Here is a 12,701-nt window from a genome sequence, read left to right as displayed (position 1 = left end):
CCCAGACGCTACTAAGATCAGGCCGTCCTTCCAAATTCAGGGCCCGGGCAAGGAGGACAATTGTCAGAGAGGTTTCCAAGAGACCAGCTACAACACTGAAGGATTTACAGAGCTCACTGGCTGAAATGGGAAAGGCTGTGCAGACAACAACAAATTCATCAGCTGGAATGTCGTGTCATGTGAAAATCTGTGGCATGACCTAAAAATTGCTGTTCTGCATCTAATTTGGCAGAGATGGAATGGATGGAATGGAAGAAAATTCCAAATTCAAAAATTTAAATGTGCAAAGCTCACAGAGACATATCTGAGACGACTCAAGCTGTAATTGCCGTTAGACAATGCACTAAGTATTGACTCTGGGGTGTATATACTCATCAATTAAGCAGTTTTCAGATTTTTATTTTTTAAATAATTCTGAGGATATCTAAATACTTTATTTCATTTTATTTCTGTGGAGTCACTTCAAAAGGAGCAGAAAAACAAATCCCATTCTAATATACCTACATTTGATGTTGCAAGACAGCAAAAAGAGAAATAATCACTCGAGGGTGAACACTTTCTGAAGGCACTGTACTTGTATACTCACTGCAATATGGACACAGTGGTTTGTGAGTATATTTGACCTGACACATCAAAGGGACATCACATAAAAAATAAAATATGAACACATGTAGGATTTCACTTGTTAAGTAAAAAATGTGAAAAAGTTATTTGGCATGTAACAACCAGGCTCAGAATGGCTACTCCTAATCACATATAAAAACACCAGTTCCAATTCTAATGGAGTGCAGTGGCCTCATGTTTTAAATCTGAGCAATTTTAAATGTTTAATTGGCCCCTGAAGTCTAAACCATCAAATAACCCTATCCCAATAGATTTCAAACACCATCATGTAGCACTTAGGTAAAAGAAAACCGTTCCTCTGAACTTCATTTTCCTACATTACAGCTACAATTGCATCATTTTAAATTCCTATTGCTGTTAAATTAAGGAGGATTTGACCATTACATTGTAATGACATTGTATTCAAATACATATACTTTACATATACATATACCTTTTGCAGCTATAACAGCTTCCACTCTTCTTGGAAGGCTTTCCACAAGATTTTGGAGTGTTTCTGTGGGAATTAGTGCCCATTCATTCTGTAGAGCATTTATGAAGGCCTGGCTCGCAATCTCCGTTCCAGTTCATCCCAAAGGTGCTCGATGGGGTTGAGGTCAGGGCTCTGTGCAGGCCAGTCAAGTTCTTCCACACCGAACTCATCAAACCATGTCTTTATAGTCCTTGCTTTGTGCACTGAGGCACAGTCATGTTGGAATAGAAAAGGGCCTTCCCCAAACTGTTGCCACAAAATTGGAAGCATGGCATTGTCCAAAATGTCTTGCTTGCTTTCGGGTGAAATTTATGGAAAATGTTCACGCTACAGTGATATTATATCATGAAAGTAGGGCATTTAAGTAGAAGCATGCAATTTATTGAAACAAAAGCCCACAACAGTGGTGGGTATACCACAACAAAAAATGTCAATGTCTCAATAACTTGTCATGTGCCCTTGAGCATCAATTACAGCTTGACAACGACGTCTCATGCTGTTCACAAGTCGACTTATTGTCTGCTGAGGCATGGCATCCCACTCTTCTTGAAGGGCGGCCCTCAGGTCATTGAGGTTCTGGGGTACAGAGTTACGAGCCTCTACACGGCAACTCAGCTGATCCCATAGGTTTTCTATGGGATTCAGGTCTGGAGAAAGTGCAGGCCACTCCATTTGAGGTATCCCAGTCTCCAGCAGCCGTTCCCTAATGATGCGACCTCGATGAGCTGGAGCATTGTCGTCCATGAAGATGAAATTAGGCCTGTGTTGTTCATGCAGGGGCACAATGACTGGATTAATGATGTTATTCAAGTAGTATGGGCTTGTCACTGTACCATTCAAGTGTAGGGCAGTTCTGTATTGACTAGACACACTGTAACACCACCACCACCAAAGGCTCGTCTGGTGACAACAGTGGCTGATGCATAGCGCTCCTCTTGACGTCTCCAACATCGTTGGCGGCCATCATTTCTGCTCAATGTGAATCGACTTTCATCAGAGAACAGCACTGAGGCCCACTGGTCCCTCGTCCAGCGTAAATGCTCCCTGGCTCGTGCAAGACGATGACGCCTGTGCCTGGTGGTGTGGTCAGGTACCCTTGCAGGTCATCTAGCACGCAGACCACGCTGATGTAAACGGTTTGGAATGGTCTGACGTGACACTTGGGTGCCTCTCACCTCCCTTAAATGTGCCTGGAGTTGAGTGGCATTCATCATCCGGTTCCGCAGGGCACTGTTCACAATGAAGCGGTCATCAGTGTGGGATGTGGCCAAAGGACGTCCACTTCTATGCCTTTCTGTGACTCTTCCAGTCTCTCTGTATCTCTGTTGCAACCTGCTGATGACACTCTGTGACACTCTAAGCTTAGTGGCCACTTCCCTCTGAGAACATCCTGTTTGAAGCCTCGCAATGGCGCGGTACTGATGATCAATTGTTAGGTGTCGTCTTGGTCTCATGATGTCAAAATGTGAACAGCATGATGTAGAGGACTGTTTAAATACCAATTCTAATTGAACCAGGAAATGTATTTTTCGATTCATGGATCAAACACCTGAATTGTTGTGAATTTTGCCATTCAGCTCCTTGTTAGAAACATTGAACAGTTGGACATGTGCATTCAAAAGTTTAGAGAAGGTCAAATTAAGTTCACCTGTAAAGGTTATAGTGCATTTTAGGTTCATCCTGAAATTTCACCCGAAAGCCAAATATCCCTAACTTTTTGTGAGTAGTGTATATATGCATAAATGCATGAACAGGCTGCATCAACTGACAACAGGCTGGACTTCACCAACTACATCTTACAGACATGTTGAATCCTGTTGATTCCTCCTCTTCAACATCAGGAGGATTTACCCTTTTTTGACCACCTACTCCACCCAGCTGCTTGTCCAGGCCCGTGCTCTCCCGCTTGGACTACTGCAAGGCCCTCTCCCAAGGCCTCCCAGCCTGCACCATTCAGCTGCTGCAGCTCATCCAAAACGCAGCTGCTAGGCTGATCTACAACCTCCCAAAGTTCCCCGCGTCACCCCCTTACTGAGATCGCTCCACTTGCTCCCAAATGCAGCCAGGATCCGCTTTAAACCTTGACTCTCACCTTTTCTGCTGCAAATAAGACTGCCCCGACCTACCTCCAAGACCTCATCCAAACTTACACACCCGTTCGACAACTTCACTCTGCTACATCCGGACGCCTCGCTCCTTCCACCAACAGAACGAAAGGTCCACGCTCCTCACAACATCGTTTTTCCGTCAACGCCCCCGCAATGGTGGAATGAACTCCCCACCCCCCTGAGAACAACCCCTTCAATCCAACCCTTCAGACATGGTCTGAAGACACACCTCTTCAGACGCTACCTGGACTGACACCCTTGCCATTTTGACCTTGTAGATCTAAGATTCTTGGCATGTACTTGTAGCTCTACCCCTTACCTTGTATCTGTAGCACATTTTTGCCTGAGTAGCATAGCCGTACTTTATTGCCCCAATGATTTAATATATGTACCCCTAGATCAGATTAGCTCAGTGCTGAAGCTGAGCACAAGGTCAGTGTAGCAAGACAATCTGCTTTGTATGACATGTACACATCTTGCCCTTGTGCCTGTGCCTGGTTGCCCACTATATGCACTTTTGTATGTCGCTTTGGATAAAAGCGTCTGCTAAATGAATAAATGCTGTTGTGTATGGTAGCAGGGTTGGGGTCAATTCCAGAAAATTCAGTTTAATTTCCTTTCTAGACCAAATAAATCTCTTTACGTCTCTTAACTCAAGCCCATAGGGAGGTCCACAAACATTTACTTTACTTTTTACAAAAATTGATCTTAAATAGACTAAATTAGCATACATGGAAATGCATATTGGTAATAAATGTCATGCCAGCTCTTCGTTGCAAAATGTAAAAAGTGGATACATACAGTTGCACATATATAGCACATATCTATAGTATATAGATCTAGTAGTATTAGATCTAGTATTATATTATATATATATATATATATATGTATATATATATATATATATATATACATACATAACACCACAAGAAAACGAAATAATGTTTTTTCCAAGATAATCAGTTATTGAGAGGTTAATTGTGATTGACATTGTCGATGTAATTTTTGTTTGCGTGCGTGCTGTGGCTTGGCTCAGATTGGTTTCGCGTTGCATTTTCCTTACATTTTTCTTAACGTTTTCTCCGTTTCATTTTATGTGCGGCCAGCAACGTCACACCTGTATGATTTTATTTCCTACTGATTTAGTTAGCTAATGACTACCTCAGTTTGAACATTTCAGAATCAGCATATGTTAATATGAAACATAAAAACTTGAACAACCCCCAACCCACTTCCATAAGGTAGTAGCTGTAATATTACAACAATGTTGTAGAACCGTTATGGTTTTGCTATACTGGGCATGTAACCGGCCAAAATACTATGCAAACAAGACGGATTCCAGAGTACAAACCTCATGAAAATTTTACTTGTGGTTCTGGGGTGTGCTGACAAAGAAAGGACTGAAGCCAATACAGTTAAAATGATCAAAACACAAAAGCTGGTTATTAGGAACAGCTTAAAAATGATACCCATGTTTTTTTCCTCAGGTTATCGCATATATCATGTCACCAACACTTTACAGTATGACTTGTATGAAAAAATGAAGCCGCCATCATAATAAGGAAAGGTATTCTATGATCTAGCAGTGATCTTCGTTTAAATGTCAAAGAATCCAGTTTGCATCTAGTAAACAGTGCCCACTGAACCGTGAATGTTTTGCGTGTTTAACAAGATAGTAATGCAAGAACGAATGAATGCACGGGACGTCTTTATAAACACGTCAACTGTTAAGATCTACATAAGCACCTGCTTTCTTGCGCAGACCTTCACCAGCTCATTGGTCAACCTTTGCCGACCTTTGGTTTATGAATGGTCATTCTGAAATGCCAATCAAACTGTACGTGCAGATATGAGGTTATTTCTGCAGGACACTTTCAGTTTAAGCGCCATCTCTCAAGCAGGGCTTCAGTAATGGCAAGCAGACTTTTTCTTCAGATTCCTTGCGCTGCAAAGCGATTCTTAACTTTTAATCCCGTTCTGAGAGCGGCTCAGTGTACTATGGGTACGCTTAAAGGTAAGTCATAAAATTTTCTTAATTCGAAGCAAAACTTGCGCGTCATTCTAAACAAACTATTAAATGCTGATAAACAAGATTGCAACATTCATAAATGTGTTCGGCAAATGTTAACAGTGGACGAAAAAAGCACCGTAATCGTTGTTGTATCTTGGAATACATAAAATGGCAGTGGTAAATTTATATAGATGCGCATTAGAATTTATTGTATAATAAATACAATAATAATAACTTAATGTTATTGAGTTAAAAACGGACACTTACTTTTCATTAAATCAAAACGTTTCAATTTAATCAATTTTAAATGTTAAAGTTAATCAAGGTCATGGGCAGCTTATTTCCGTGGAAGGCCGTTTTAAAGACCCACCTCTTTTGGCAGATGTACAGGGAAAGTTCTGTGCCAGTACATATCTGGTCGCACAGGCCAATTACACTGTGAAGCTATATGAGGGGTTATCTGTAAGACTATACGTAGATGTTCTTTATTTTGTTAATCCAATATCTGAGAAATACTAACATAAAAACTATATATAGACGTCGTGAAGTCTTGTAAAGTACCTAGGTAAATTACACTTGTGTGATCCGAAATTTTCATTTTTTTGAGCATGCCAATTATGCATTCTCCCTTTAATTTACTGTAGAATTATTATAGAATTGTTCAGAAATGGTGCATATACATATTTCAGAATATGAAAAACAACAAAGGAAAACAAAAATAAACGATTCTTGAGTCCACGATGAACGCCACATTAATAGCACCACAGTAACACGTAAATTTTGGATCCAAACATGAACGCCGCAGTGACAGTAGCCTATTGCATGATACTCTTTTCAGGGATTCCAACAGATGACGAGCAGGCGACCGGACTGGAACGCCGCGCTCTGCAAGCGTTTAAGAAAGGACAGGTAACTAATCGACAGCGTCCTCCTAAATTGTTGGGCAGAACATATGAGTAAAGTATTTTACTTGTGACCTCAACCTCTTTATTTGCCTCAGGACCCGTATAGCATACTGAAGCCCAAAGAGTATGCTGGTACCAAAGAAGATCCACACATTGTGCCTTGCATTGGTACCAAAAGACTGGTGGGATGCGTGTGTAAGTAATTAATTCAGCAACTCTGACAGCAATCTGGGGGGGTTTCCACACGGTTTTTTTTTTAAATAAAATGTGGGCGTGATTGGCTATAAAAACGTAGAAATACACATGCTGAGTATATGTAACAAGAGCATACCAGTACAAGTGCACAAGAATGGGAGCATCATGTTAACATGAAATTCACGTCTAATAACTTGTATAACGTTGTAAAGAAAGACGGGGAATTTTCAGTCACCGCATTCAATATTTCACGAAATGATTTGTACATGTCAAACTGAGCATGGCCTCTCTCTGAGTATACTCTTAGTCTGCTAATCAGGTATTGCGTTCGAATAAAGCGTTTCATCTCTCTTGAGTCATTCTGTAACTTTCTTCCACACTTTGGAAGATTAATTTTGAAACGCGATTGTTTTGTAATTTGTTTATATCCCTAAATTTCTAGCTTTGATCAGTTTTTATGCACACCATCCTTTAGAAACGTGATGCTCTCAAGTTGTGTGAGGATTTGCAGTACGACTAAACGTAGACGCGCTATAATTTTGTTCAGTTATCGAAAAGCTTCGAGTTGATTTTTAGACTCTGTGTGGGGTGAGGCTGTGGCAGTGTTAGCCAGGTGACACATTAAAGGTAAAAGTAAAGGTGCAATTACCTTTTCAGGTGAGGAGGACAACACTGCCATCGTGTGGTTTTGGGTTCACGAGGGGAACCCCCAGCGGTGCCCGTCCTGTGGGTCCCACTATAAATTGATCCACACTCAGCTCCCACAATGAACCACAAGGATGATGCACTCACTCTCTGCTCCATACACACCCAATTTGACCACCTGTGGCCAGGTGCACTGTGTATCAATAAAGACTTCTAATTTCACACCAAAGTTTGAAGATTTATCAATCAGAGCCTCCTGCTCACAAACCTTGGGGATGGATACTGAAAGCCTTATTCAATCATTTTAATCACTTGACTACAATAGCACAGGTATCATAGCTATCTTTTGTAGAATTCTGCCCTGTCAACCCATGCCATGCTTCAGTAAATAACCCCACATAAAAGGCATCTATGCTATAAAGGGCTGAAATCCTCTGACAAGAAGGGGGATTTTTTTAAAAAAAGATTTAATCTGCTAAACTAAACCTGTTAAATAACATAGTCCAACATATAGTCCATCCCCTAATGCATTCACAATTAAATTCAGATAAGTTGCACTGTTGTCCAATCAACAGTGAATGACTGATTTGTATTTGGCAATTAATCCATTTAAAAGGGGATATTTGTGAAACTGAATTTACAATTCAAACTTTAAAAAATGATGTTTGACCTTTAAACCTCTCACATCCAATACAAGCCGAAGGGCTGAATGCTGAGGCCTGGGTATGATTTTAAGAAAAAAACAAAAATTAAATTCAGAAGAAATGTCAAAGGTGTTTTCCAAATGAACAGTTATGAATGAATTATACAACTGCTTTCTTATTATTTGACACATGCATGCAATACAGCTTAAATAAGACATTTTATACAGGCCAATTCCTCTACTTAGTGCTCTACAAATAAGACTATAGTTGACTTTCTCCAAATGATGTACACTTAAAAGGCAAACATACACAAAAAAAAACGTGTAAGCACTGATGCAATATCTTGAAAAACAGTGTATGGGAGGAGTATCCTGAGGAAATAAAGGTCAGGATACTACAGTGTCAGAATGAAGCTTCCCTGATTGGTGGAACAGAAATTGATATGTTGCGAACTGTGTCCTGTTTTCCCCAAGGCAACCATATTACTGGCTGGATAACAGTCCTGAATATGAGCTAGAAGTCAGAGTTTAAACTAATACATTCATATGGGATTGAGTAAAATATTGAGAAGATATTAAGAGTGTATAAATATGTGTATATTTACATATCCACACAACTGTAAAATTCATTATAATCATTCGGAACTGGGAAAATATACACTCACTCCTGGACATCTCTATCATACATACTTTTCATGTCATAAAACAATGGCAGCAATTTTATAAATTACATAAATGGGGTTGTTGTGAAGTGAACTGCTGTAAACAGGGCACTGCCTGCATATATGCATACACAACATTTTACAGTAACATTTACTACTGCTAAAAGCACAACCTGAAAACTACATATCCCCATACAACAACCTAGCCCTTACTTCAAAAACCGGTCACTGAAAACATACACTCAGCTGTAAATCTTTATTTGCAGAGAAGACTGATTTGTCAACAGTCTGGACAATCTATTCAACATCTGTTTTCAAAACATAAGATGAATTGATGTATTTTAATAGGGGATGCATTACTTATCACTGCTGATACTTAAGGTAAAATTTCCATTATAAAGAACAATATGTGAAAATAATCTTTAAAAAATCTTAACTAAGGTTAGACGTAGAAACATGGGAAGCTCTCAATATTGAAAATAAAACACAAAATAAAATGCAGTAATAATATTCCAAATCTAAATAATGAAACACAAAAACTGAAATACAAACAAGTAGTTGTGGTTGAATTACAGTGTTTTTAATGATATTTTTACCGTGTATTTAAGACCAAGAAAAATCCTGAAACTCTCAAGCATTTGGCTGTAGCAGACTGATGGACTTTTTTAATTGTAGTTTCGCCTAGGCTGAATGCATTCATCCTGAGACCAGCACACTGCTCATTGCCTTATGGTACCATCTAGGGGACTCAAATTTTCATCCAATGTTGACAGGAGTTAGATGGAACCATTTTGGTTTTTCATTTAAATGTTAGACCAGACCTGAAGCCCTGGTTTCTTGTTTGATTTTAGAAAATGCTGAAACCTTGGCTTTTATTTAATTTTAGACCAGGTTGAAGCCTTGATACTGATCTATGGCCTGGATGAGCTTGTCGTGGAGTCTCTCCCTGCTGCTGTATTTTGGGAGATCCAGCAGGTTAAAGCAGGTGTGTGCAACAGGCAGGTACTGGTCACCTCCACCTGTGGGTTGGATCACGAGTCTGAGGCTCTTCATGCCCAAGATGGGAATGCGGTCACTTCCGGTCAGAAACACTGTATATGTAACAGAACACAGACAATATAAACAATTACTGTGAGAAGCACTGTGCATGGAACAGAGTTAACCTGTAGTTACATACAGCAGGTACACATATTAGAGGTAGCTACACATAAAAGTCACAGAGAATAAGGGTGCTTTCACACCCTTTTGGTGTGGACCCGAGTCCGATTGAGCCGTTAGTTTGGCTCGTTTTGTTGATGTGAAAGCTGTTTTCCGAACTCTGGTGTGCACCAAGGGACCGTACCCGAGTCCTCCAGAAAACGGGGGTCTGGGGTACGGTTCACCTGAACTCCAGTGCGGTTCGCATTTGGTGTGAAAGCTATCTAAAACCAGGAAGTAAATGCTACTGATGACGTGTAATTTGTTTCATGCTTGTCGCATCTAAAAACTATTCTGGAAATAATTGCAGGTAGCCACACTGTCCACTCACATTGAGGGTATATGTGTACATTCTGCAAGCAAAGCTGCAAATTCATTTCGCATTGCTGCCTGTCTCCGCAAAAACCTCCTTATCCGAGCAGCTCGCATCACCAGTGGTGTAGTGGGGATTTTTTTGGTGGGGGAACGCTATTTTAATGACGTCATCAAAGAATGTCACGTGCACACACACACAGAAAGACAGACAGACACAAACACACACACACACACACACACACACACACACACACAAAAGAGTAGACTTAAAATAATCGCCAGATACAGAAACTACTTATGCTTACTTTAGCTACTGAATTACAAAAACTAACATTATCAACAACATTCAGAATGTGTGCGGCATTGCTTCATTCATAACCACACACAAATCATACCAATTCATAACAACAGCAGACACACAGGATCCACAAACTAATTCACACCAAACGCATACAGTCAAGTATGTATAATTACAGGCTGGAGTAGCTCCAAGTTGTTTGCTCAGATGGCTGAAGAACCGATGCAGTTTTTCTTTTTCCAGCTTCGTTGTCATTTATGTCTTTATGAAAATAAAAATCTATATTTTTCGGGCAACTTGCCATTTTAACCACACTTTTGGGTTAACAAGGAGCGAGGATGAGCTGCAGCAATAGCCTATTGTTGTTAGTTTTCGAATTTTTTTACTCATACGCAGGCTAGTACAGTGTCACAGCATGTTGATGACGATCAACCTGTAACATCTTTTTTTGGAGGGAAATTGGGCTTTTTTATGACAAAGAAGACATTATTGGAGAGGTCTGCTTGATGTGTGCACTTCTTGTTACCATTGGCAATAAAGCTGTTTTAATATTAAAATTGTAAAAAAAAAAAAAAAAAAGTTAAATAAAAATCATGCTCAAAGAAGTGGGGGAACGACGTTCCCCCACGTCCAACGCCCACTACACCACTATGCATCACTCTCAGACAGCGGGACACATTTATGGCATAGTGAAAATGCCGAACACGGTTATTTTGGTGCTGACACTATATTATCAAAAGATGAATAGGAAAACAAAGTGTGGTTTTCCATTTTGCCTCCCTTTTGCATCGTTGCGACATTGGTAAATAAAGGCTGCACGTTCCTTACGTGTTGATGATGTAAACGGACCAGAGTTCGCAATCAAAAAATGTAATGTGAAAGGAGACCAGCGGGGGCAGGGGGAGGGGGGAATAATCGCACCCGAGTTCGGATCAGCAAAACGGACCGAGTGTGAAAACAGAGGATAAAATAACCCATGACTAGGGCAGAGCACTGGCAACAATTCATCAACAGTTCAACACCTGTGCCATTTTTAAAACCCAAAAATTTTCACCCTGACGAATGCAGACATTTCCAGGATTGATCAATTTCTACTGACAGCCATTTTACTGGTAGAATCACCCATGAAAAACAAAGAACTACCAATATATGTCCGCTGTGAAGCAGCTGTGGGTTTTAAGTATAAAAGAGCAATACAAGCTGACAAGATGGGCAGGTATTGGCTATTAGGCTTATACCCACAAACAAAAGTATACAACCATTTAGCAGAAATCATCTAAAAGGAGCAAACTCAATTCAAATGAATCTGGTGCAGTGAAGCGAATTCATATTCAGCATGCATACATTCTCTTACCTCCCTGACTCTGCTGTAAATGTTTTTAAACAAGCTTGTTCTACCATCAATTATCGACTGATAACCTAATAGGTTTAAAGCACAGAGCATCAGGGGTGTCATGCAAACCAAATGTGTGGGTGAGCACCAAGTTCAAACCACACCCAAGACATAAAAAATACACATATGCATATATTAATGTTCTGGAAACTTTATGTAACTATTGTACATTCATACATGTCCAGCAAATGACAGCCAGTGCTACTCATCTTCTATCAGCTGATGCCCAAAAAGCATCTCTGTCTCTTTCAAGATTTACTGAGTGGGATCTTTCTGCTTCCATGGCAATGACCATGGGGTCACTCAAGCTGTCTTGTCTCATGTGTAGGGGATATGGGCACATATCTACAACCAAAATCAAGTTATTTACAATGCTTACTCCTGGCATCTTCGGAACGTATATGGCCCTGGCCATCTGGTAAGGAGAGGATTGGGCTCTGCATGACCCCTCATCCTTATCAGGCCATAGAAGAACACCAAGCCATTTATTGTTGGGATTCATGACACTGCTCTTGGCTTAAGATAAACAAAAACATCCTGACCCCTGCAATATCTCTGAGACACTTGACACCTGAAACTTGAGCCCCTATGGGATCACACATAGTTCACTGGAGATTCTCAGGTCTTTGTTACGTAACATCTACATGGGCTCCTCAGTGCCTCTGGGGGGATAGGCATGTCCCCTACATAATTGGTACCCTGTGTGAGGAAGACTAACATTCCCCCTAGACATGGTACTCCTGAGACTGTTCTTCATGAATTTGAGAGCTGAAAAGCTTCGCTCATTACTGCAGGATACAGGTAATGCAAGTACAAGCTGGTACAATCTTCATATTTGTGGATAAACCTCCATGAACTGCTTTTAAAACTCCTCTGTTTCTTGCCTAATGAACAAGTGGATACTCTTCTAGATGTGGCTGTATAGGACCCTTTCTTTCTTTTTTTAAAATCTCATAACCTGAATAGCCTACCACATAGCTGTCACTTGTTGGAGCATGAAGCTTCAGGACCATCTTCTGTTTGGTACAAATCTGCCTTGTCCTGCCCTGTCATTTTTTAATCAACAAAACACCTCTAACTTTGTCTGCTTCATTCTATCAATGGAAATAATACAATAGTCACTGACAGGATGATGGTCACACATTCAACAATAGCAACAAGTGGGTAACTACAGTCAAATTCTGTATGTGCCCTGTGGAAAGTTACTATATAGGCTACTGTTTCCATCAGATT

The 12,701-nt window shown here is 40.3% G+C and overlaps 2 protein-coding genes across 4 annotated transcripts in view; one reads left to right on the top strand and one right to left on the bottom strand.

Annotated features, from left to right (window-relative positions):
* Nucleotides 1–5,063: 5,063 nt before the first annotated feature.
* On the top strand, nt 5,064–7,182 carry LOC118790148 (cytochrome c oxidase subunit 5B, mitochondrial). Its single transcript, XM_036546988.1, has 4 exons — nt 5,064–5,218; nt 6,054–6,124; nt 6,216–6,315; nt 6,973–7,182. Exons 1-4 carry the CDS (start codon nt 5,116–5,118, stop codon nt 7,083–7,085), a joined length of 387 nt encoding a protein of 128 aa, XP_036402881.1. The 5' UTR covers nt 5,064–5,115; the 3' UTR covers nt 7,086–7,182.
* A 1,622-nt stretch (nt 7,183–8,804) lies between these two features.
* Nucleotides 8,805–12,701, bottom strand: part of herc4 (HECT and RLD domain containing E3 ubiquitin protein ligase 4) — a 54,515-nt gene continuing 50,618 nt past the window's right edge. For all 3 annotated transcript variants that reach the window (XM_036546727.1, XM_036546728.1, XM_036546729.1), the window contains one exon: nt 8,805–9,356. In XM_036546727.1, the coding sequence (XP_036402620.1) occupies nt 9,148–9,356 (209 nt within the window). In that variant the 3' untranslated portion in view covers nt 8,805–9,147. The remainder of the gene's footprint in view (nt 9,357–12,701) is intronic.

This window comes from Megalops cyprinoides, chromosome 15, assembly GCF_013368585.1.
Source record: "Megalops cyprinoides isolate fMegCyp1 chromosome 15, fMegCyp1.pri, whole genome shotgun sequence".
NCBI lineage: Eukaryota > Metazoa > Chordata > Actinopteri > Elopiformes > Megalopidae > Megalops > Megalops cyprinoides.
The sequence above is the reverse complement of the archived record's forward strand: the minus strand, read 5'-3'. Positions and strand labels throughout refer to the sequence as shown.